Here is a 25,927-nt window from a genome sequence, read left to right on the forward strand (position 1 = left end):
TTTACATTTGTTATCATGCCATGATGTGAGTTTGCATTTGTTATTATGCCATGATGTGAGTTTGCATTTGTTATTATGCCATGATGTGAGTTTGCATTTGTTATTATGCCATGATGTGAGTTTGCATTTGTTATTATGCCATGATGTGAGTTTGCATTTGTTATTATGCCATGATGTGAGTTTGCATTTGTTATTATGCCATGATGTGAGTTTGCATTTGTTATCATGCCATGATGTGAGTTTGCATTTGTTATTATGCCATGATGTGAGTTTGCATTTGTTATTATGCCATGATGTGAGTTTGCATTTGTTATTATGCCATGATGTGAGTTTGCATTTGTTATTATGCCATGATGTGAGTTTACATTTGTTATTATGCCATGATGTGAGTTTGCATTTGTTATTATGCCATGATGTGAGTTTACATTTGTTATTATGCCATGATGTGAGTTTACATTTGTTATTATGCCATGATGTGAGTTTGCATTTGTTATTATGCCATGATGTGAGTTTGCATTTGTTATTATGCCATGATGTGAGTTTACATTTGTTATTATGCCATGATGTGAGTTTGCATTTGTTATCATGCCATGATGTGAGTTTACATTTGTTATTATGCCATGATGTGAGTTTAGATTTATTATGCTATGCTGTGAGTGCATTATGTTTTTGAGGTGGATGAAGTATTTCTGAAGTTTCAGAAGTGAGTAAGCTGTTTATTTAACTTTAGCTTCCCCTACGGCCCTATCACATGTAAAAATATTTTCACTAAAAATTGGAAATAAACTGTATGGGTATTTGTCGTAAGGCCGCAGTTATCCATAAGTATGCAGTGTTGGGCTTCTCACAGCGCAGGAATTTCAGCATGTATTTTTTAAAAAACATAAAATGATTATTCATCATTAATATCATAAATACATACTCCCGTTTGTTTTTTGTTTTTTTTATATAACAAACCAAACCGATTGAAACTTGAGGAAGTTACGGTCATCTGAACAGCACATCTCGCTCCCCGCACAGTGTCCCGGGCAGCAGCGGGCTGAGGTAAGATGGCCGCCGTGCGCGGATGTTCCGCTTCGCTGACGGGTAACGGGGACGAGGCGTCTGGTGTCGTGTGTAACTGTGTGGTGGCCCCGCCCCTCTCCTATAGCCCATTCACTAAACCTTAAATATCGCGAGAAACCTGATTATAAGGAAGTGAGCTCATGGAATAAACACTTCAATAAAGAGTTGTTGATTAATTGAGGTCACAGCTGTGCTTTAATCCAGCAGTGTGTGTGTGTACCGGTGTTTATAATAAGCAATGCTGCTGTTTACTGTCCGCTGCCGTGTGTTTTTAACGCGGTGCTTAAAGGCGGAGAGCGGAGTGCATAGGTTCGAGTCCCACACACACACAGCAACAACAACAAAACCGAAAAACTTCACCGACTACAGCAGTCTGCTGCTCTTACCCAAACCACACGCTCCTCCTGTCTTCAACTTCTCTAAAGATGTCCTGGACGTTTGGGAAACTAGAGAAAAGGTACTGACATGTCATATGTTTGATTCCTAATATAATGATTATACTGTGTGAAAGTCTTAAGCACTCTAATTTCTCTCCCCCAATACAAACTTTCATTATGGGTTGTTTTACAGTCAGGGTACGCAAGCTAAAAATCACATTTAACACTTATTATCTTCAATATCAAAAGGCTTGACTAAATAAACTTGGTTGTTTATTGTAGCCCTGTGATAGCGCTATTTACCATGCAAAAAAAATGTGGTGATAACGTTATTTTTGGTGAATGTATGGCAAGATGTCATATTTAGCAAAATTACTCGTGTCATTTAGAAAAAGTGCTTTTTTGACCACAGGTAGCTCCAAAAGGGATGCACTTAAATCATTCTTTATACCATAAAACACATATTTGGTTCCATATCATTGGAAACATAGTTAAGTTTTAATGTTGAATGCCAGTAAGTTTTCAGACTATTTTGATCAATGTATTTTTGTAATTGTGTCAAAAAAAGTCCTCTCCGAGACAGCTAATTTTTCAATATAAAATAACATATCTAAAATGATTATTTTCATCCTAAAATGTGGTCAAGATATTGGGACATAAATATTAGAGACAACTAACACAAAGCTTACAGCCTTATATTTAAAAGCACTATGGAAGTAGTGGATTCTGAATTGTCAGAATCCGAGAATCACTTCCTTTGTTTCTCCCAGCCCTGCTTAAAGCTACACTTAATCTTCTTTATCTTATAGCAGATTACACAAAACTACCATGTCAAAAAATTACCTGAAATCTGTTCTTTAACTTGCCCTTCACTTAAAAACTGGTACAAGAACCAGTTTGAATCAATTTGAATTTTGGACCCCTGTGACACAAACTTTGTACCCTGATTGTAAAACAACCCTTATAGAATTCTATTTTATGACTTCTACTTCATCAAATCAATACAAAAACATTTGTTTTCCAGCCCAAAATTAAATCTCATCTCTAGCCGCTTTATCCTGTTCTACAGGGTCGCAGGCAAGCTGGAGCCTATCCCAGCTGACTACGGGTGAAAGGCGGGGTACACCCTGGACAAGTCGCCAGGTCATCACAGGGCTGACGCATGCCCCTTTTCTACCAAAGCAGTTCCAGGGCCAGTGCTTAGTCTGGAACTGGGTTTTCTGTTTCCACTGACAAAGAACTGGCTATGGGGCTAGAAAAACCGGTTCCAGGCTAGCACCAACTCTTTGCTGGGCTAGAGGAAATTACCGCTTATGTCAGCGGGGGGTGGAGTTGTTAAGACCAACAACAAGATAGCAAGACTGCGATAGGTCGCCATTTTTAAGCAACGAGAAGCAGCAGCTGTACAAACGCGAAGTCATCCATTATTGTTGTTGTTGCTGCTTCTTCTCCTCGTGTTGTTGCGTCGATGTTCACGCCAAGGTTTATGCAAACGCAGCGACGTAACTGACGTATACAGCGATGTAATGACGTGGCTCCCCTTAGCACCCCGAGCTATGGAAAAGCAAACTGGTTCTCAGCTGGCTCGCAAGTTGAACGAGTTGTGAACCAGCACCAGCACTGGCCCCGAACCAGCCCTGGAACTGATTTGGTGGAAAAGGGGTATCATAGACACAGACTACCATTCACATTCACACCTACAGTCAATTTAGAGTCACCAGTTAACCTAACCTGCATGTCTTTGGACTGTGGGGGAAACCGGAGCACCCGGAGGAAACCCACGCGGACACGGGGAGAACATGCAAACTCCACACAGAAAGGCCCTCACCAGCCACGGGGCTCAAACCCGGACCTTCTTGCTGTGAGGCAACAGCACTAACTGCTACACCACCACGCCGCCCCCAAAATTAAATGTTACAGACAAAAAAAAGTTTGTCTGAGCAGCATGTTACATAAAAGACCACAGGTTTCCATCAATGAAGAGTTCTAACATCAATGAAACTGACTTCATGTTAAAACTGTTAAAAATGTTATCACATTGTCTATCACCCAAATGAGGATGGGTTCCCTTTTGAGTCTGGTTCCTCTCGAGGTTTCTTCCTCGTGTCGTCTGAGGGAGTTTTTCCTTGCCACCGTTGCCACATGCTTGCTCATTGGGGATAGATTAGGGATAAAATTAGCTCATGCTTTAAGTCATTTAAATTCTGTAAAGCTGCTTTGCGACAATGTCTATTGTTAAAAGTGCTATAAAAATAAACTTGACTTTTCAGATTAAAAAAACAAAACATAATGAAGGCTACTGGGTTTTGGTGCAAAATTAAGAAGCGAGTGCAACAAAGTGTCCAGAAGAACTGTTGCTGTTTCTGCAAAAGACTTTAAAAAAAAAAGTCGTCTCACACCACATATTGACTTGTGACTTATTGGTTGGAGTCTCATCACATCGCTCCTGTGGAGGGCGGTCCCATGTGGACAGTTGGGGGTCACGCCTGGAGGACGCTCTGGACTCTTGCGGTGGTGCTTTTGTGGCTGGGGACTGCAGTTGCTGTTAACGGTCGTGGCTCAGGTGGATAAGGCACCATACCATAAATCTGGGGACCCGGGTTCGGTTCCGACCCGAGGTCATTTCCCGATCCCTCCCCGTCTCTCTCTCTCCTGCTCATTTCCTGTCTCTATGCTGTCCTATCCAAATAGAGGTAAAAAAATTGTGATTGCCTTTTTGCACTACTGTGAATGCCACTGTTCAGCAAAAATAGAAATCTATGTTGGCAGAATGAGGAATTGAAAATTGACTTAATTAAGAATTCTTAATAAAGATAACAGTTTTATCATAGTTTGGATTATCATGGGCACATCGTTGGCAAAACATAAAATTCTTAATGCAGACTGTTGCCTTGAAATTTCAAGTATTCTCAACTATTTTTTTTTACAGTGTAGCATCAACGAAGCTGACTTTATGTTCGGACTGTTAATGTTAGTCATGTTGTCTGTTGTTGCCCAGATGGGGATGGGTTCCCTTTTGGGTCTGGTTCCTCTCGGGGTTTCTTCCTCGTGTCGCCTGAGGGAGTTTTTCCTTGCCACCGTTGCCATTGGCGTGCTTGTTGGGGATAGATTTGGGATAAAATTAGCTCATATTTTAAGTTGTTCAAATTCTATAAAGCTGCTTTGTGACAATGTTTATTGTTAAAAGCGCTATACAAATAAACTTGACTTGACTTTGTTTCATTTGTTATGCTGTTTATAGTAGCAGACGTCCCAACCTCAAATTCATAGCGGACACCCTGACTTGAGGACTTGGCTGCCCCCAACCCACAAACTATGATAACTACCATTCATCCATTATCTGTAGTCGCTTATCCTGTTCTACAGGGTTGCAGGCAAGCTGGAGCCTATCCCAGCTGACTATGGGTGAGAGGTGGGGTACACCCTGGACTCTCATTCATACCTATGGTCAGTTTAGAGCCACCAATTAGCATAACCAGCATGTCTTTGGACTGTGGGGGAAACCGGAGCACCCGGAGGAAACCCGTACAGACATGGGGAGAACATGCAAACTCCACACAGAAAGGCCCTTGTTGGCTGCTGGGCTCAAACCCAGAACCTTCTTGCTGTGAGGTGACAGTGCTAACCACTACACCATTGAGCCGCCCGTTGAAACATTAAAAATAATGTAATCTATTTTTGGTCTCTAGCATTTCTTTACATGTGCCTAATACTGTACTTTTTCACAGTACTGTATCTGAAAGCAGATAAGTGCAAAACAGGTAGGTTTTAATTCAGACTGTTCTCAGAATCAGAATCAAGTTTACTGCCAAGTCAGTTCTCACATACATGCAACGAATTTGCTTTGGTGATTGATACTTGAGCAGTCAATATAGAAGAATTTAGCAAAGACAAAAGTAGCGATGGGCGGCACGGTGGTGTAGTGGTTAGCGCTGTCGCCTCACAGCAAGAAGGTCCTGGGTTCGAGCCCCAGGGCCGGCGAAGGCCTTTCTGTGTGGAGTTTGCATGTTCTCCCCGTGTCCGCGTGGGTTTCCTCCGGGTGCTCCGGTTTCCCCCACAGTCCAAAGACATGCAGGTTAGGTTAACTGGTGACTCTAAATTGACCGTAGGTGTGAATGTGAGTGTGAATGGTTGTCTGTGTCTATGTGTCAGCCCTGTGATGACCTGGCGACTTGTCCAGGGTGTACCCTGCCTTTCACCCGTAGTCAGCTGGGATAGGCTCCAGCTCGCCTGCGACCCTGTAGAAGGATAAAGCGGCTAGAGATAATGAGATGAGATGAGATGAAAAGTAGCGATATATACAGAATAAAAAATAAGAAGAGTCTAAAATATACAAATTTCAAAAGTGGACATATTTAAGGGGTATGTGCATGAGTTGTTGAAGTCCAAGCTGTACAGTATGTCTGGAATGTGCAGAAATGGGTCACATGATGAAGATGGAGAAGTCCTGATATGAATGTGGGAGAGAAAGAGGATATGTGCAGTGGGTTAAATCAGTAGCCAAGCTGTGCAATGTACCGGGATGTGCAAAGTTCACAGAATGAAGATGTATGACATGAATTTGAAACATGCAGAATCGAAGTTGAGAGACAAAGTGCATTAATGTTACAGATTGGAAGTGTGAGGTTGTAGTCAGTGGGGGTCTCTGATTTTACTGAAGAGGCCAGCTGCAGTGGGGAAAAAGCTGGCCTTGTGATGTGAGGTTTTGGTTCTAATGGATCGTAGCTTCCTACCAGAGGGGAGCGATTCAAAAAGTTTGTGTCTGTGGTGAGAGGGGTCGGCCACAATCCTTTCTGCTCTCCTCAGGGTCCTGGACTTGTGCAGGTCCTGAAGAGACAGAAGGCTGCAGCCAGTCGTCCTCTCAGCAGAGCGAATGACATGCTGCAGTCTGCCTTTGTGGGGACAAAGGCAGACTGCATCGTGTCATTCGCTCTGCTGAATGACCTCCTCATCTCCTACATCACCGTCTGGCAACAGCAGCAGCGTACCAGACGGTGATGGAGGAGATGAGGATGGACTCTGATGGTGGTGTCAAAGTGCACCATCATTGTCTTTGGCAGATCAAACTTCAACTGTTGCAGGAAGTACATCCTCTGCTGTGATTTCTTGGTGAGAAATCTCTTACTTAAGTTCCTTAGTGATCCTAGTGCCCAGGAAGTGAAAATACTCCACAGACATTGATGGGGAGGGTGTGGTAGAGCTCCTCCTGAAGTCTACGATCATCTCCACTGTCTTTAGAGCATTAAGCTCCAAGTTGTTCTGCCTGCACTCGGACACCAGATGGTCAATCTCCCACCTGTAGGCCAACTCGTCCTCATCAGAGATGAGTCCAATGAGGGTGGTGTCATCTATAAACTTTCAGAGCTTGACAGACTGATTACTGGAGATGCAGCTGTTGGTGTACAGGGGGAAGAGGAGAGGAGAAAAAGGAGGGGGGATCTGGTGCTGATTGTTCAGGAGTCGGTGACATGTTTTCCCAGCTTCACGTGCTGCTTCCTGTCAGACAGGAAATCTGTGATCCACCTGCAAGTGGAGTCAGGTACGCTCTGGTATGCTGGGAGAATTTGTCCTGCAGAAGAGCTGGGATGATTGTGTTGAAGGTGGAACTGAAATCCACAAACAGGATCCTACCATAGGTTCCTGGGGAGTCCAGGTGCTGAAGGATGAAATGAAGAGCCGTGTTGACGGCATCGTCTGCAGATCTGGAGGCAAACTGCATGGGGTTCAGGAGCGAGTCAGTGATGGCTTTAAGGTGGTAAAGCACAAGGTGCTCAAAGGTTTTCATAACCACGGAAGTCAGGGTGATGTCATTTAATCCTGTGATCCTTGGCTTTTTGGGGACAGGGATAATGGTGGAGGCCTTGAAGCAGGCTGACACATGGCATGTCTCCAGTGAGGTGTTGAAGATGTCTGTGAACACCGGAGACAGCTGATCAGTACAGTGCTTCAGGGTAAATGGTGAGACCGAGTCGGGATCTGCTGCTTTGCGAGGGTTCAGTTTCTTAAAGAGCTTATTGACCTCCCTCTCCAGACTGGAGAGAGTTGAGGCTGTGGTGGTGGGTGGATGGGCCTCCAGGCTGAGAGGTGGTAGAGAGGTCCCGGCAGCAGTAGAGGTGGGAGTGGTGGACTGGGGCTGGAGTGTGGCGTCACGGGGGATGTTATCTTTTTTTTTTTCAAAGTGACAGTCGAATTCATTCAATTGGTTGGCCAGGCGCAAGTCGTTAACCGAGTGGGGGGCTGCAGGTTTTTAGTTAGTGATCTGTCAGCCCTTTCCAGACAGATGTAGAGTTATTGACTGAGAACTGGTGTTGGAGTTTCTCAGAGTACAGTTGTTTAGCTTCTCTCACCGTCTTGCTAAACCTGTTCCTGTCCCCGCTTCTGAACGTTTCTTCATTTTGCAACCTTGGCAGTCTGAGCTTATCCGTGAACCAGGGTTTGTCATTATTAGCTCATCCGGCCAACAGGCGATGGGCTTATGCCGTCATGTGTTCTCCATCATCTATCTGGTGTCATCCACATTTCATGAAAATCTCTTCGTCTCTTTCAATTCTCCAGATTTTTCTTCTTTTTGGCAGGAAGGTAGGTCTGCCTGGGGTGCATACAGCTTCTACCCAAATTTGCATAATTGCAATTAATAATGAAGATACGGCGTAATTAAGCCCTAACAAGCCGTTTCCACACACATCACTGCTTCTCCCTCAATTCTTCACTGATTTTGATTCTTTCTGGCATGAAGGTAGGGTGCATATAACTTCTACCCAGATTTGCTTAATTACAATTATTAATGAAGTTATGGATTAATTCAGCCTTAACGAGAAGTTCAACAATTGCTTCTTCTCAGTCAGTTGCTTGCCATTTTGGATTATTTCTGGCAAATAGGTAGGTATTCCTAGGGTGTATATAGCTTTTATATAGTGTATATAGCTTGCTACATTTATTGCGCAAGGTGGCCCACTTTAAATAATTCCTTCTGGACTAGACAGGGTGAGAGTGAGCTACGCTGTCATTGACGGGCTTGTCGTAACTCACCCTAGTTCATGATGGAATGCAGCAGTCCTTACAGAAGCTAACGTAGGATGTCACAGCCTCTGTGTACTCATCCAGACTATTGGTAGCAGTCCTGAACACATCCCAGTTTGTACAGTCCAAGCATGCATGAAGGTCCTCCTCAGCCTCATTGCTCCCCGTCTTTGATGTCCTCACTACAGGTTTCCTCAGCTTTAATTTTTGCCTGTGTGCAGGAATCAGGTGGACCATGACGTGGTCAGAGCGGCCCAGTGCAGCGCAGGGGACGGCGTGATAGGCATTGTTGACTGTCGTGTAGCAGGAATTACAAGTAAAATCTTAAGGTTTCCAAGTCTCCAAAACCACAATCGGACACCACCTTCATGCCAACAGATTGCACTGCAACTGCCACCATCATGAACTGCTTGGGGGACAGCCAGATAGTTCGTAATACTGAAATAGACCAACTTGTCACGCCACTTACTCACTCTTGCGTGAGACAAGACCAACTGTGTTTAATTTATATTTGACTTAGTTCACTTGCGAAGTAAAGGAAATGAGTCACTCTTTTTAATGTCATGAAAATAATGCAAATATTATAAACTTTGTTAGTAAAAGTATGTGTGGCAGTGAGGGCGTGGTCGAGCATCAGCTGTGAACGGCGAGGAGTCCGGTTGAACCAGCAGGTAACATGATGAGTTACACCTGTGTTGAATTACTGGCTGTGTATTAATGTGTGTCTGCATGTCTTTCAGAAGGCCAGTAACAAGAGTTCCTCCATGCGTGCATATGTGAATGAAACTTGCACTACGTTCAGACTGCAACCTGAAACGACCCATATCCGATTTGTTGTGAAATCCGATTTTTTTGTTAGGCCGTTCACATTTACCAATTATATGAGACTTGTATGCGATCTCCAATATGAACGGAAAACGACCCAAAAGTGTCCCGCATGTGCAAATTGACACGTAATAAGCACATCTACGTAATACGTAAACAAAAAAAAAGCGCACTCTTCAAGTTTGCAAGTAAAGCATGGAGATGAGGCGAGACCTGGCGATGTGGTTTTTGTGGCGGCGGCGGAACTCACACAATAACCTGGTATTGTTGTTGTTTTCCACCAAAGAGGCGGGATTAGCCAACGCAGAATAGTGATGTTTGTCTCTTGTTGATGATGTGTAGGTCGCATGAATGCGACCTGTCCAGTCAGACTGCAGTCGCATGTGAAAATAACGGATATGCATCGGAATTAGGACCACATATCCAAGCGGCCTGGGTCGCATGTGAAAAAAATCGGATCTGTGTCGTTCAGATTGTCAATAACAAATCGGATACAGGTCACATATGGGCAAAAAAATCGGATATGGGTCGTTTCATGGTGCAGTCTGAACGTAGTCATAAAGTCACTGAAAAGTGGAAGTCAAGATAGATTATTATTATTTTTAAATATGCACCTTGAACTCTCCTGAACAGAGACGATGATTTCTTCATCTGTTATGGAAATGACTGAGGTTACCAGTGTATCGTTATCAGTGTCCGCCCACTGACTTGATGTGTTTTCTAAATCTTCACCATTCAGTTCATTCATGTGTTACAAGTCACTGATGTCATTATGTTGCACCGCGGGGCTGGGCGGGGGGTATAAAAACACCGCCGGTGTGCTTTAACTTGATGTCAAGTTTAGCGGTATCAACAGTCATTTAGTTCTTTTATCAACCCTTTGATCACCATTCTGGATAATTGTTAGTGAACAATACGTAAGCAAGGCTAGATAAGCCTTTGTTTTATGGCATTAACACGTATTGTTAACTCGACTGTGGACTTGATTACTTATTGTTTGTCTCTGGTGGGAAGAGGAACACGTGGCTCAGCGATGGGCTTTTTTTTCAAGACTCCAACTCATTGTCATTAAAGGCGGGGGACACAAACTTAGTTCGTTATATGTGAAAGTTCTGAGTAAAAGAGTTTGTTATAGTGCAGTTGCAGTGTATATGGAAGGTATGCCAGAAAAAAGCCTCTATCTCCCAGTTAACCACAAACGTAAGCACCTGAAGTTTGCAAAATGCTGCTACAACTTTGACTGGAACCGTGTTCTATGGTCTGCTCTAACAAAAATTGAGCTTTTTGGTAATAAACACTCAAAGTGGGTTTGGCATATAAAGAAGGATGGCTATAATGAAAAGAACCCGGTCCCAACTGTAAAATATGGTGGACGTTCTGTAATGTTTTGGAGCTGTTTTTCCCTCCAAAGGCCCTGGAAACCTTGTTAGGGTACATGACATCATGGACTCCATGAAATACCAGGGCATTTTAAATCAAAATCTGGCTGCCTCTACCAGCAAACTAAAACTGGGTCATCATTGGATCTTCCAGCAGAACAATGATCCAAAGCACATGTCCAAATCAACACAAAAATGGTAAGCTGACCACAGAATCAAACTTGTACCATGGCCATCTCAGTCCCCTGACCTGAACCCCATTGAAAACCTGTGGGGTGAGCTGAAGAGGAACTAGGGCAAGAGAGAGCCCTGGATGATCTGGAGAAATTGTGTAAAGAGGATTGGTCTCAGATTCCCTGCTCTGTATCTCAAACCTTATAAAATGTTACAATGGTGCTTGAAAGTGTGTGAACCCTTTAGAATTTTCTATATTTCTGGATAAATATGACCTAAAACATCAGATTTTCACGCAAGTCCTAAAAGTAGGTAAAGAGAACCCAGTTTAAAAAATATGACAAAAATATATTGGGCATTTATTTATTGAGAAATTATCCAATATTACATTTGTGAGTGGCAAAAGTACAGTTAGGTCTATATATATTTGGACACTGACACAAATTTTTCTTTTTTTTTTTTTTTTTTTACCTGTTTACTGAAACACATTCAAGTTATAGTTATATAATGGACATAAAGTCCAGACTTTCAGCTTTCATTTGAGGGTATCCACATTAAAATTGGATGAAGGGTTTAGGAGTTTCAGCACCTTAACATGTGCCACCCTGTTTTTAAAGGGACCAAAAGTAATTGGACAATTGACTCAAAGGCTATTTCATGGGCAGGTGTGGGCAATTCCTTCATTATGTCATTCTCAATTAAGCAGATAAAAGGCCTGGAGTTGATTTGAGGTGTGGTGCTTGCATTTGGAAGATTTTGGTGTGAAGAAAACATACGGTCAAAGGAGCTCTCCATGCAGGTGAAACAAGCCATCCTTAAGCTGCGAAAACAGAAAAAACCCATCCGAGAAATTGCTACAATATTAAGAGTGGCAAAATCTACAGTTTGGTACATCCTGAGAAAGAAAGAAAGCACTGGTGAACTCATCAATGCAAAAAGACCTGGACGCCCACAGACGACAATAGTGGTGGATGATCGCAGAATAATTTCCATGGTGAAGAGAAACCCCTTCACAGTAGCCAACCAAGTGAACAACACTCTCCAGGAAGTAGGCGTATCAATATCCAAATCTGCCATAAAGAGAAGACTGTATGAAAGTAAATACAGAGGGTTCACTGCACGGTGCAAGCCACTCATAAGCCTCAAGAATAAAAAGGCTAGATTGGACTTTGCTAAAAAAACATGTAAAAAAGCCAGCAGAGTTCTGGAAGAACATTCTTTGGACAGATGAAACCAAGATCAACCTCTACCAGAATGATGGAAAGAAAAAAGTATGGCGAAGGCATGGTACAGCTCATGATCCAAAGCATACCACATCATCTGTAAAACACGGCAGAGGCAGTGTGATGGCTTGGGCATGCATGGCTGCCAGTGGCACTGGGTCACTAGTGTTTATTGATGTGACACAGGACAGAAGCAGCCGGATGAATTCTGAGGTATTCAGAGACATACTGTGTGCTCAAATCCAGCCAAACTGATTGGTTGGCGTTTCATAATACAGATGGACAATGACCCAAAACATAAAGCCAAAGCAACCCAGGAGTTTATTAAAGCAAAGAAGTGGAATATTCTTGAATGGCCAAGTCAGTCACCTGATCTCAACCCAATTGAGCATGCATTTCACTTGTTAAAGACTAGACTTCAGACAGAAAGGCCCACAAACAAACAGCAACTGAAAACCGCTGCAGTAAAGGCCTGGCAGAGCATTAAAAAGGAGGAAACACAGCGTCTGGTGATGTCCATGAATTCAAGACTTCAGGCAGTCATTGCCAACAAAGGGTTTTCAACCAAGTATTAGAAATGAACATTTTATTTACAATTATTTAATTTGTCCAATTACTTTTGAGTCCCTGAAATGAAGGGATTGTGTTTAAAAAATGCTTTAGTTCCTCACATTTTTATGCAATCATTTTGTTCAACTCACTGAATTAAAGCTGAAAGTCTGAACTTCATCTGAATTGTTTTGTTCACAATTCATTGTGGTAATGTACAGAACCAAAATTAGAAAAATGTTGCCTCTGTCCAAATATTTATGGACTTAACTGTATGTGAATCTGTTCAGTATCTGGTCTGTCCTCCTTGTGTAGCAATAACTGCAACTAAACGTTTCTGGTAACTGTCGATCAGTCCTGCACACCGGCTTGGAGGAATTTTAGCCCATTCCTCTGTACAGAACAGCTTCAACTCTGGGATGTTGGTGGGTTTCCTCACATGAACTGCTCGCTTCAGGTCCTTCCACAACATTTCGATTGGATTAAGGTCAGGACTTTGACTTGGCCATTCCAAAACATTAACTTTATTCTTCTTTAACCATTCTTTGGTAGAATGACTTGTGTGCTTAGGGTCGTTGTCTTGCTGCATGACCCACCTTCTCTTAAGATTCAGTTCATGGACAGATGTCCTGCCATTTTCCTTCAGAATTCATTGTTCCATCAATGATGGCAAGCCGTCCTGGCTCAGATGCAGCAAAACAGGCCCAAACCATGATACTCCCACCACCATGTTTCACAGATGGAATAAGGTTCTTGTGCTGGAATGCAGTGTTTTCCTTTCCCCAAACATAACGCTTCCCATTTAACCCAAAAGTTCTATTTTGGTCTCATCCGTCCACAAAACATTTTTCTAATATCCTTCTGGCTTGTCCACATGATTTTTAGCAAACTGCAGATGAGCAGCAATGTTCTTTTTGGAGAGCAGTGGCTTTCTCCTTCCAACCCTGCCATGCACACCATTGTTGTTCAGTGTTCTTTTGATGGTGGACTCATGAACATGAGCCCATGTGAGAGAGGCCTTCAGTTGCTTAGAAGTTACCCTGGGGTCCTTTGTGACCTCGCCGACTATTACACGCCTTGCTCTTGGAGTGATCTTTGTTGGTCGACCACTCCTGGGGACGGTAACAATGGTCTTGAATTTCCTCCTTTTGTACACAATCTGTCTGACTGTGGATTGGTGGAGTCCAAACTCTTTAGAGATGGTTTTGTAACCTTTTCCAGCCTGATGAGCATCAACAACACCTGAGACTAATTTCACCTTCAAATTAACTGGTAATCCTAGAGGTTCACATACTTTTGCTACTCGCAGATATGCAATATTGGATCATTTTCCTCAATAAATAAATGACCAAGTGTAATATTTTTGTCTCATTTGTTTAACTGGGTTCTCTTTATCTACTTTTAGGACTTGTGTGAAAATCTGCTGATGTTTTAGGTCATATTTATGTAGAAATATAGAAAGTTCTAAAGGGTTCACAAACTTTCAAGCACCACTGTGTTTCCCTTTTGCTTGACTTAAATCTACTTTAAATATCCCAAATAATTAAAAACTAAACAATGTGGTGTTTTTGTTGTTGTAGTAGTAATAATAATATTGAAAACTATCATATTGGTCATGTACAGTAATTGATTTATACCATACATTTCTCTTTTGTACATTCTGACTGGTACAAGTTGCACACCAGTTTTCTTGCTATATTAATGCAAGTTGAATAAATTCTATTCTTCAGGCAGGTGAAAAGTCGTCTCGGCCTGCTCTGTGGTGGGTTAATGATAGAAATGAAGAAATCAGATGGAGTTTTGAGGAACTGGGCTTCTACTCTAGACGACTAGCTAATGTTTTGATTGATGAATGCCGTTTGGAAAGAGGAGATCGAGTCCTTCTCATCCTGCCGAGAGTCCCAGAGTGGTGGCTCGTCAATATCGCCTGCCTCAGAACAGGTAATCACACCTCGGGCTTGTGCCTGCATGAGGAATATCACATTTGCCATAGACCATCAGACTGGCTCTGCTAAAAGTTTCAGTATTCAGTAAAAATGTGTTAAATTCCAAAGCCATTCCAGAATGAATGAGCATGAGCACTCCAGAGTAAACTGAATATAGCAAGCATAAGGTAAAAATAAAACACAAGGATGGACAAATTCGTTAGCCAGAACACCGGGCAAGTGAAAGTTTGTGCTCGCCCAGTCCTATGCTTCAGTTGCCTGGAATGACTAGGCTAAAATGTGGTAACTAACAAAGTAATAATCTATGAACAGCTACAGTAGTTAGTTAAGTGTTATTAAAGGAGAACTGAAGTCATTTTTAAACTTGCTTTATTTCTTAACGTGTTATTCAATTACGTTTTCGGTTTTAGTAACCTTATATCATGACTCATATTGGCAACTAATTACAATTAAATATTATACTTATCGGCCTATTCGGTTTTTAGCCGTGTTGAATTTAGTTTGTTTGGTCCACGGCCGGCGTCGCTTACCCGCGTGATCTTCACGAGACTTGTGCAAGACTTCGAAACGTGAAGTATCAGCCAGGTGTCAGTGCCACCATTTTGAAATCTGTTTTCCAAACGAACTATTGCACAAAAACGAGTTTAAATGACAATTACTGCCTACTTTTTTCAAACTTCCGGCTTGATTACATCAGCATTCGAAAGAGGGCGCACGTCTTTTGACCACGTTGGCAGATGTTGGTCACTTTGATTTCCACTGTACGTTTTACTTCCGTCCTACGAATCTCGTTTACGGCCACTGCTTTGACATATGAACTGGCATATTACATAGCATATTTCAAACACTCGTAACTTGCTATAGCAGTGACAAAATAGCTGTCAGAAATGCAGTCCTATATTTTATAAAATGAGAAATCGAATTTTGATGATAAATTTGCCTTCGGTTGTCCTTTAATACAGACTCAGGGAAATGGACAGATTATATGAATTAAGCTCCTGTGCTTAATACTTTTTTTTGCAACTAACCTATTTTATTGGGATTAACTTGAGACATGAACCAAGGCTTGTGACATCACCTCACCCAGGGAACAGGGCTTATTCATTCTGATGCTGTCAAAACGCATTTTTGTGCTGGTCTGACACACACACACACACACACACGCTTCTACCTGACACGAGTGAGAGAGCTCTAAAAATCAGGCTTGTAAATGTCTTGTTTTAGAGGCCAGTAGTGGTGAGAGTTTTATCAGTAGGCCATCAATGAGAGAACAGGAATTTTAAATCAAATTTCTACTGTCGTAACAACAGGCAAAGACTGCTGACGTGTGTCTTAATTCTTGCAGAGCTAATGCACATGTGTCGGTGAATTCTGAGCTCTTCCTGGCTGCATTTTTTTTTTAACATTTTAATTTATTTTTTTATTGTGCTTTCTACTAGTGCATCTCAAAAAATTAGAATATTGTGAAAAAGTTCAATATTTTCCATCAGTTATTTAAGAAAGTGAAAATGTTATATATTATAGACTCATTACACGTAAACTAAAATGTTTCGAGCATTTTTCTATTTTAATTTTAATCAGTATGGCATACAGTACAAAAACATTTAAAAAAAAAATCTCAAAATATTAGAATATTTAATTTCGAGTTTGAGTAAAACAGTATGAACACAGCGTATCTCTCGGTCTAGTTCAGTACACACAACCACAATCATGGGGAAGACTGCTGACTTGACTGTTGTCCAGAAGATGATCACTGATGCCCTCCACAAGGAGAGTAAGCCACAAAAGGGCATTGCTGAAAAGGGTGGCTGGAAAAGGTGCACAAGCAACAGGGATGGCCGCAGTCTTGAGAGGATTGTCAAGAAAAGTTGATTCAAGAACTTGGGAGAGCTTTACAAGGAGTGGACTGAGGCTGGTGTCAGTGTATCAAGACCCGTCATGAACAGACATCTTCAAGAAAGGGGATACAACTTTCGCATTCCTAATATCAAGCTACTCCTGAGCCAGAGACAATGTCAGAAGTGTCTTATCTGGGCTAAGGAGAGAAAGAAATGGACTGTTGCTCAGTGGTCCAAAGTCCTCTTTTCAGATGAAAGTACATTTTGCATTTAATTTGGAAATCACGGTTCTAGAGTCTGGAGGAAGAGTGGAGAGGCACAGAATCCAAGGTGTTTGAAGCCCAGTGTGAAGTTTCCACAGTCTGTGATGATTTGGGGTGCCATATCATCTGCTGGTGTTGGTCCACTGTATTTTATCAAGTCCAAAGTCAACACAGCCATCTACCAGGAGATTTTAGAGCACTTCATGCTTCCATCTGCTGACGAGCTTTTTGGAGATGCTGATTTCCTTTTCCAGCAGGACTTAGCACCTACCCACAGCGCCAAAACTACCAAATGGTTTGCTGACCATGATATTACTGTGTTTGATTGGCCAGCCAACTTGCCTGTCCTGAACCCCATAGAGAATCTATGGGGTATTGTCAAGAGGAAGATGAGAAACACCCGACCCAAAAATACAGATACGCTGAAGGCCACTGTCAAAGCAACCTGGTCTTCAATAACACCTCAGCAGTGCCACAGACTGATCACCTCCATGCCACACCACATTGATGCAGTAATTCATGGTAAAGGAGCCCCAACCAAGTATTGAGTGTATAAATGAATATACTTTTCAGAAGTTGGACATTTCTGTATTGTAAATCCTTTTTTTGATTGATCTTAGGGAATATTCTAATAATTTGAGATACTGGATTTCTGATTTTCATGAGCTATAAGCCGTAATCATCAAAATTAAAACAAAAAAGGCTTTAAATATTTCACTTTACATGTAATGAATATAGAATATATGAAAGTTTACCTTTTTGAATTAAATTATGAAAAAAAGGAACTTTTTCATGGTATTCTAATTTTTTGAGATGCACTAGTATATCTATGTACACAGTGCCTTGAAAAAGTATTCATACCCCTTGAACTTTTCCCATTTTTCCACCTTACAACCACGGATTTAAAAGTTTTTTATTGAGACTTTGTGATAGACCAACACAGAGTAGCACATAATTGTGAAGTGAAACGGAAATGATAAATGGTCTTCAAAATTTTAAACAAATAAAAATCTGAAAAATGTGATGTGCATTAGTATTCAGCCCCCCTGCGTCAATACTTTGTCGAGCCACCTTTTGCTGCAATTACAGCTGCAAGTCTTTTGTGGTATGTCTTTACCAGCTTTGCACATCTTGATACTGAAATTTTTGCCCATTCTTCTTTGCAAAATAGCTCAAGCTCAGCCAGATCGGATGGAGAGCGTCTGTGAACAGCAATTTTCAAGTCTTGCCACAGATGCTCAATGGGATTTAGGTCTGGACTTTGACTGGGCCATTCTAACACATGAATATTCTTTGATATAAACCATTCCATTGTAGCTCTGGCTGTATGTTTAGGGTCATTGTCTTGCTGGAAGGTGAATCTCCTTCCCAGTCTCAAGTCTTTTGCAGCCTCCAACAGGTTTTCTTCCAGGATTGCCCTGTATTTAGCTCCATCCATCTTCCCATCAACTCTGACCAGCTTCCCTGTCCCTGCTGAAGAAAAGCATCCCCATAGCATGATGCTGCCACCACCATGTTTCACAGTGGGGATGGTGTGTGCAGGGTGATGAGCAGCGTTAGTTTTCCGCCACACATAGCACTTTGCATTTAGGGCAAAAAGTTCAACTTTGGTCTCATCTGACCAAAGCACCTTCTTCCACATGTTTGCTGTGTCCCCTACATGGCTTCTGGCAAACTGCAAACGGGACTTCTTATGCCTGTCTTTCAACAATGGCTTTCTTCTTGCTACTCTTCCAAAAAGGCCAGATTTGTGGAGTGTACGACTTCTAGTTGTCCTGTGCACAGATTCTCCCACCTGAGCTGTGGATTTCTGCAGCTCCTCCAGAGTGATCATGGGCCTCTTGGCTGCTTCTCTGACCAGTGCTCTCCTTGCTCGCTCTGTCAGTTTAGGTGGACGGCCATGTCTTGGTAGGTCTGCAGTTGTGCCATACTTTTTCCATTTTTGAATGATGGATTGAAGTGCTTCTTGAGATGTTCAGAGCTTGGGATAGATATATCTCATCTCATTATCTCTAGCCGCTTTATCCTTCTACAGGGTCGCAGGCAAGCTGGAGCCTATCCCAGCTGACTATGGGCGAAAGGCGGGGTACACCCTGGACAAGTCGCCAGGTCATCACAGGGCTGACACATAGAGACAAACAACCATTCACACTCACATTCACACCTACGGTCAATTTAGAGTCACCAGTTAACCTAACCTGCATGTCTTTGGACAGTGGGGGAAACCGGAGCACCCGGAGGAAACCCACGCAGACACGGGGAGAACATGCAAACTCCGCACAGAAAGGCCCTCGCCGGCCCCGGGACTTGAACCCAGGACCTTCTTGCTGTGAGGCGACAGCGCTAACCACTACACCACCGTGCCGCCCTGGGATATATATATATATATATATATATATATATATATATATATATATAATTTTTTTTTTTTAATAACCTAACCCTGCTTTAAACTTCTCCAGAACTTTATCCCTGACCTGTCTGGTGAGTTCTTTGGTCTTCATGATGCTGTTTGTTCTTCAGTGTTCTCTAACAAACCACTGAGGCCTTCACAGAACAAGTGTGTTTATGCTGAGAGTAAATTACACACAGTAGGACTCTATTAACTAATTAGATGACTTCTGAAGGCAATTGATTGCACTGGATTGTATTTAGAGGTATCAGAGTACAGGGGGCTGAATACTAATGCACACCACATTTTTCAGATTTTTATTTGTTTAAAATTTTGAAGACCATTTATCATTTTTGTTTCACTTCACAATTAGACCAACACAGAGTAGCACATATCACATAAAATCTCAATAAAAAACTTTTAAGTTCGTGGTTGTAAGGTGGAAAAATGTGAAAAAGTTCAAGGGGTATGAATACTTTTGCAAGGCACTGTATCTATAGCTTCTGTAAATGTGACGCACAGAACCTGTAAGTATGCTTCAGCGTTGTGTTAAATTTGTTTAAAACAACTTGAACAACAACCTGAAGCCAAACAATGAAAATTTATGAAACTGAGCGTTGATGTAAACTTTTTAATTGCTTTGTAGGTCAAGCTTTTCAGTTCATATTGTTCATTTGTTCAGTTCCAGGATTTCATTTGTTCATTGGAAACTAGTTTCGTTTACGTCATTTTTGAGTAAATGGATCACACAACCAGTCTGTTGGACTGTGAGATTATTATGAACATGTGTTTCCATTGCATACAGTCAAATACCTTTTTAGTTTGACCCCCCCCCCCCCCCCCCCCAAAAAAAAAAAAGTTGAAAACAAGCATTAAAATGGTGCCAGTTATTCTTCAAACTTCTTTTCAGCTTTCCATTGTGTGGCATTCAGAAGTTAAAATGACGACAAAAGAAAGGCATGTGTTACAGTGATCAGCTCCAAGGAATTGATGGAATAGCCATTTTTGTGTGTTGGAAAATACGTTTAGCATGTCTTAGCCTTAAAATCTTCGTAGGCACTTCACTGAGAAAGTAAAGGCTAAAATAGTCGAAGAGGCGTCACTCTGCAATCAACTCGAAGGAGTTGCCGGATCAACGCCCTTTAGATGGAGCTTGTATTTAATTCCAGCAGAGTGTCCAGCCACCCTCCTCACCATACTCCAAGGAGTCGCTGGGAAAATGAGGCAAATAAAATCGTCTATGTAGAGTCTACCAGCAAATAAATAATATAGAGTGCCTTTCTAAGCCCTTACCACCCCGTGACTGAGTTGTAAATGTGTTCTCATCTAAGGCCCTGTCCACATGGCAACGGATTCAGGTGACTCCGATACAATTGCCTATCGTTTAGGCCTGGCGTCCACACGGCACCGGTGTTTTGGGTGCCCAAAACGCAATCTTTTTGAGAACGGGTTCCAGAGTGGAAAGATCTGGCAACGTTGCCGTTGTGAAGTCGTCTGGATGAGTAGAATGGATTTGTTTACGATGACGTCACAACCACATGACTGTGAGTGCTTCATGCCGGGTAGAAGTGTAACGAACTCGATGCGAGTTGTCAACAAATCCTATAACTTGGTTCATGAAACGCGCTTACAAAATATTTTCACTGTGAATATTTATTGTGTAATGGTGCAAAGTGAGAGAGAGAGAGAGAGAGAGACTCTGCCCTTAGGGCAGAGTCAATCCCGCCAGCAAAAATAGGGAAAAAAAGGAGCGATCTCACCTCTTCAGATGTTGGTTTAAGTCCGACAATACATTCCTCAAAAAGGGCGTAGAAGAGCAAATTAATCCATCAACGTGTAGCATTCAATTTATTCCGGACCATTAAAGACGCCGCCTTCTGCGTAGAATCATACGTCATCCTCGCCGCCATATTGGATAGGTCAAAGCGGAGAATAAAGATTAGCTGTGTTTAACTGTACCAACAGGTTTGCCGTCCAAACGAGATCACATGGGATTACCTTTCACAGGTGAGACTGGAAAAATACTTTTCATTGTATTTGGTCATTATAATGTAATTTTACGAACAGATTTTCCTGACTTTGTGGCTAATATGAAGTCTCGCGCATAATAGTTTATGCGCATGCGTCCTTACTTCTTCTATTGTTCTGGTGTCTCCGAAGGGACCGTCTTACAGCGCCCCTAGAGGTGTGGCATGTGTATTGCATCGTTTTCAGCAAGCGTTGCGTTGCCATATGGACCTGATATTTTACTGATCGTTGCCCATTTGGACGCGATATTTTTTTAAATAACATCTCGTTGCCGTTGTCGTGTGGATGTAGCCTAAATCTATACTCCCTTTCTATGCTCTGACAGGTACAGTTCTGATCCCTGGAACATCTCAGCTTACAGCCCGAGACATCCTGCACCGTTTGCGGGTCTCCCAAGCAAAGTGTCTGATCACAGATGAGAGTATGGTGCCGCTAATGGAGGCTGTGACTCCACAGTGTCCTACATTAACCTCGAAGCTTCTACTTTCCAAAAAAGAGCGACCAGGCTGGGGCAACCTTACAGCATTAATGGGGTGAAAGTGTGGATTTTAAAATATATATATATTACTTTTTTTTTGCATTGTGCCTAAAAACCACTCAAGATCATCTTATTCGTTACAGAATCTACTAACGACAGAACATCTGTATTCTGTAAATAAATCTGTATTTGTCAATACCAACACAGTAACTAGTTCTGTCTGGATTTGTATTTACTACTATATGAGCGTGAAGGCTAAAAGGTGCTCTCTTAGAAACATGTAAAGTTACTGCGTCTTTATGAACTGCAGGAGGGCTTCTGCTCAACACGTGTGCGTGGACACGAGGAGTGACGAACCCATGACCATCTTCTTCACCAGTGGAACCACCGGGCCTCCCAAAATGACAGTTCACAGCCACTGTAGCTATGGCTTGGGGCTCACCTTCAATGGCAGGTGTGTGTCAGAGAAAACTGAAGGAGAATGCGTGAAGGAAGAAAAAAAAAAATAAATAAATGTTCATTCAAATTCTGGCTGTGATCTGAAGTGGGTTTGAACTGAGCAAACGCGAAAATATACAGGATGATGATTAGTGTTTCAGTAATACGAATGCTGTTTATATGTGGAGGTGTGTGCGTGTTTAATTTGTTTGTGCTGGTACAGGTACTGGTTAGATCTTGATGACAGCGATGTGTTTTGGAACACCTCGGATACAGGCTGGGCTAAATCTGCATGGAGCAGTGTATTTGCCCCGTGGACTCAGGGAGCGTGTGTGTTCTCACACAATATGCCACGCTTCAACACCGACACTGTCCTCAAGGTATGTTTATAATAAATCAGGATGATTGTTTTAAGCAACACACCAGCATTTATGATGGATGCTTTTTTTCTTATAATAGTACCAATGTCTTCCTGTTCTGTTTTGAGTTTCGTGTGATAGTATAGTTACCTCAATGCTGATGTTTTCAAAATGCCATTTAAATGAATTTCTGTTCATTTGTTTACCCAACCAAGTTCCTTATTCCAGTTATCCTCATTTATTTATTTATTTATCCGGCGGCACGGTGGTGTAGTGGTTAGCGCTGTCGCCTCACAGCAAGAAGGTCCGGGTTCGAGCCCCGTGGCCGGCGAGGGCCTTTCTGTGCGGAGTTTGCATGTTCTCCCCGTGTCCGCGTGGGTTTCCTCCGGGTGCTCCGGTTTCCCCCACAGTCCAAAGACATGCAGGTTAGGTTAACTGGTGACTCTAAATTGACCGTAGGTGTGAATGTGAGTGTGAATGGTTGTCTGTGTCTATGTGTCAGCCCTGCGATGACCTGGCGACTTGTCCAGGGTGTACCCCGCCTTTCGCCCGTAGTCAGCTGGGATAGGATCCAGCTTGCCCGCGACCCTGTAGAACAGGATAAAGCGGCTAGAGATAATGAGATGAGATGAGATTTATTTATCCATCCATCCATTATCTGTCGTCGCTTATCCTGTTCTACAGGGTCGCAGGCAAGCTGGAGCCTATCCCAGCTGACTACGGGCGAAAGGCGGGGTACACCCTGGACAAGTCGCCAGGTCATCACAGGGCTGACACATAGACACAGACAACCATTCACACTCACATTCACACCTACAGTCAATTTAGAGCCACCAATTAACCTAACCTGCATGTCTTTGGACTGTGGGGGAAACCAGAGCACCCAGAGGAAACCCACGTGGACACGGGGAGAACATGCAAACTCCGCACAGAAAGGCCCTCACCGGCCGCTGGGCTCGAACCCGGACCTTCTTGCTGTGAGGCGACAGTGCTAACCAATACACCACCGTGCCACCTTATTTATTTGTCTGTCTGTCCACCAGCGACTCCCCAAAAGTGTAGGCTGGATTTCCTCCTTGTGGACTTGCCCAAAATCATACTGTAGCAACCTCTGTTTTACTGCACAAAGAATGCGCAATGCACTGAAAACTCTTTTGTCTGTGTAACACTCTGCTGTTGTAAACACGTTACATTGCTGTGCTGTTAGATTTATTTTGTGTTTAGAACGTCACCTTTCCTTGCAGCCGCTCCTCTTTTTGCTTATTATGACATGATGCGTACTGACAACGTAAGAGATGAGCGATTTTATGGAAGCATTCTCAAAAATAAGACAAGAAGAACTGGAGTATCTGAGTCTTTTTGCTTCCAGTTGTTTCTTGTTATATTTACACTGTATGTGGATGCTAGAGGGACTTTTGCACAAAGGAATTTGTTTACTTTGTTTTTCTTTAAGTGTCACCACAGGGGTGTGCGCGCGCGCGCGTGTTTTCAATGTTTTTAGCTTATCGTACTGTACAACCTCAGTGTTGGTTCCAAAGAAGAAATATCTATCTGTCTGTCTACATTTGTGGTCAGAAGTTAACATACAGTGACACGTCATCTTGGATATGAATGTCATGGCAATATTTGGGCTTTCAATGATTTCTCTGAACTGTTCTTTTTCTGTGACAGAATGATTGTACAGCATACATCTTTAAAAAATAAATAAATAAATAAATAAATAAACCTAGAACTCGGTGCACAATTTTCTTTGGGTTTTCTGAAATCAACACAGAGTCAAAAGTATACATACAGGGTCGAAATTTACATACAGTTGTGTTCAAAATAATAGCAGTGTGTTTAAAAACGTGAGTAAAGCTCAAAATCCTTATAATAGTTTTTATTTCCATGCATTGGGAACATTGCACATTATATTCTACATCAAAACATGAAGAAAAATGTATCAATATTTTAATTACTTTACAGAAAATGAAGAAAAATGAACATTGGGCTGTTCAAAAAAATAGCAGTGTCTGCATTTTTCATTACAAACTCCAAATATTTACTGTATAAACTGAAAAAATCTTAAGGATTTAGTATTCCTGTGAATCACTAAACTAATATTTAGTTGTATAACCACGGTTTCTGAGAACTTCTGGCACCTGTGAACAGGTATTCCAGCCCAGGATGATTTGACAACATTCCACAATTCCTCTGCATTTCTTGGTTTTGCCTCAGAAACAGCATTTTTGATGTCACCCCACAAGTTTTCTATCGGATTAAGGTCCGGGGATTGGGCTGGCCACTCCATAACTTTCATTTTGTTGGTCTTGAACCCTGATGCTGATCGCTTACTGGTGTGTTTGGGGTCGTTGTCTTGTTGAAACACCCATTTCAAGGCCATTTCCTCTTCAGCATAAGGCAACATGACCAAGTATTTTGATATATGCAAACTGATCCATGATCCCTGGTATGCGATAAATGGGCCCAACACCACAGTAAGAGAAACATCCCCATATCATGATGCTTGCACCACCATGCTTCACTGTCTTCAGAGTGTACTGTGGCTTGAATTCAGTGTTTGGGGGTCGTCTGAAAAACTGTCTGCGGCTCTTGGACCCAAAAAGAACAATTTTACTTTCATCAGTCCACAAAATGTTTTTCCATTTCTCTTTAGGCCAGTCGATGTGTTCCTTGGCAAATTGTATCCTCTTCAGCACATCTTTTTTTTAACAGTGGAACTTTGCGGGAGCTTCTTGCCGATAGATTAGCTTCACACAGGCATCTTCTAATTGTCACAGTACTCACAGGTAACTTCAGACCCTCTTTGATCACCCTGGAGCTGATCATTGGCTGAGTCTTTGCCATTCTGGCTATTCTTTGATCCATTCGAATGGTAGTCTTCTGTTTTCTTCCATGTCTCTCTGGCTTTGCTGTCCATTTTAAAGCATTGGAGATCATTTTAGCTGAGCAGCCCATCATTTTCTGCACTTCTTTACAGTATACGTTTTACCTCTCCAATCAATGTTTTAATCAAAGCACGCTGTTCTTCTGAACAATGTCTGGAACGACCCATATTTCTCAGGTTTTCAGAGAGAAATGGATGTACAACATGTGCTGGCTTCATCCTTAAATTGGGGCCACCTGACTGACATCTGTTTTTTCACAGAATGAATGATCTCACTAATTAAACTCCACACTGCTATTATTTTGAACACGTCCCTTTCACTTAATTATTCGATTACACAGACTCAGGAGCATGCATATCATGAATGTTGGGTCTGTTGGTTTTCTATGACTCTACTACACCTACTGGTAAATTATTTGCCATGTAGTAATATAATTTCCACCAAAAACAGTGATTGATCTGGTTAGTCGTGTTGGACTGCTATTATTTTGAACACAAGTGTACACCCACTTAGGTTATTAATTCAGAGGTGCCGAGACTTCCAAAATGTCTCTGGTCTTGCCAAGGCCGAGGTCTCTTAACTTCCTGTTAGTGATCATGATTGACTACAGCTGGTAGCTTCTCTGTGCCTTCATAAAAAGGGTTTGTTTACAGCACTCATTGGATTGACCAGCACACAGTAAAAT

At 42.1% G+C, this 25,927-nt stretch overlaps 1 protein-coding gene across 5 annotated transcripts in view; it reads left to right on the forward strand.

Moving 5' to 3' along the window:
• Positions 1–1,193: 1,193 nt before the first annotated feature.
• acsm3 (acyl-CoA synthetase medium chain family member 3) overlaps positions 1,194–25,927 on the forward strand; it is a 69,343-nt gene continuing 44,609 nt past the window's right edge. For all 5 annotated transcript variants that reach the window (XM_060906048.1, XM_060906046.1, XM_060906044.1 and 2 more), the window contains exons 1-5: positions 1,194–1,522; positions 14,343–14,553; positions 21,405–21,612; positions 21,868–22,011; positions 22,219–22,375. In XM_060906048.1, the coding sequence (XP_060762031.1) occupies positions 1,304–1,522; positions 14,343–14,553; positions 21,405–21,612; positions 21,868–22,011; positions 22,219–22,375 (939 nt within the window). In that variant the 5' untranslated portion in view covers positions 1,194–1,303. The remainder of the gene's footprint in view (positions 1,523–14,342; positions 14,554–21,404; positions 21,613–21,867; positions 22,012–22,218; positions 22,376–25,927) is intronic.

Source organism: Neoarius graeffei, chromosome 23, assembly GCF_027579695.1.
Source record: "Neoarius graeffei isolate fNeoGra1 chromosome 23, fNeoGra1.pri, whole genome shotgun sequence".
Lineage (NCBI taxonomy): Eukaryota > Metazoa > Chordata > Actinopteri > Siluriformes > Ariidae > Neoarius > Neoarius graeffei.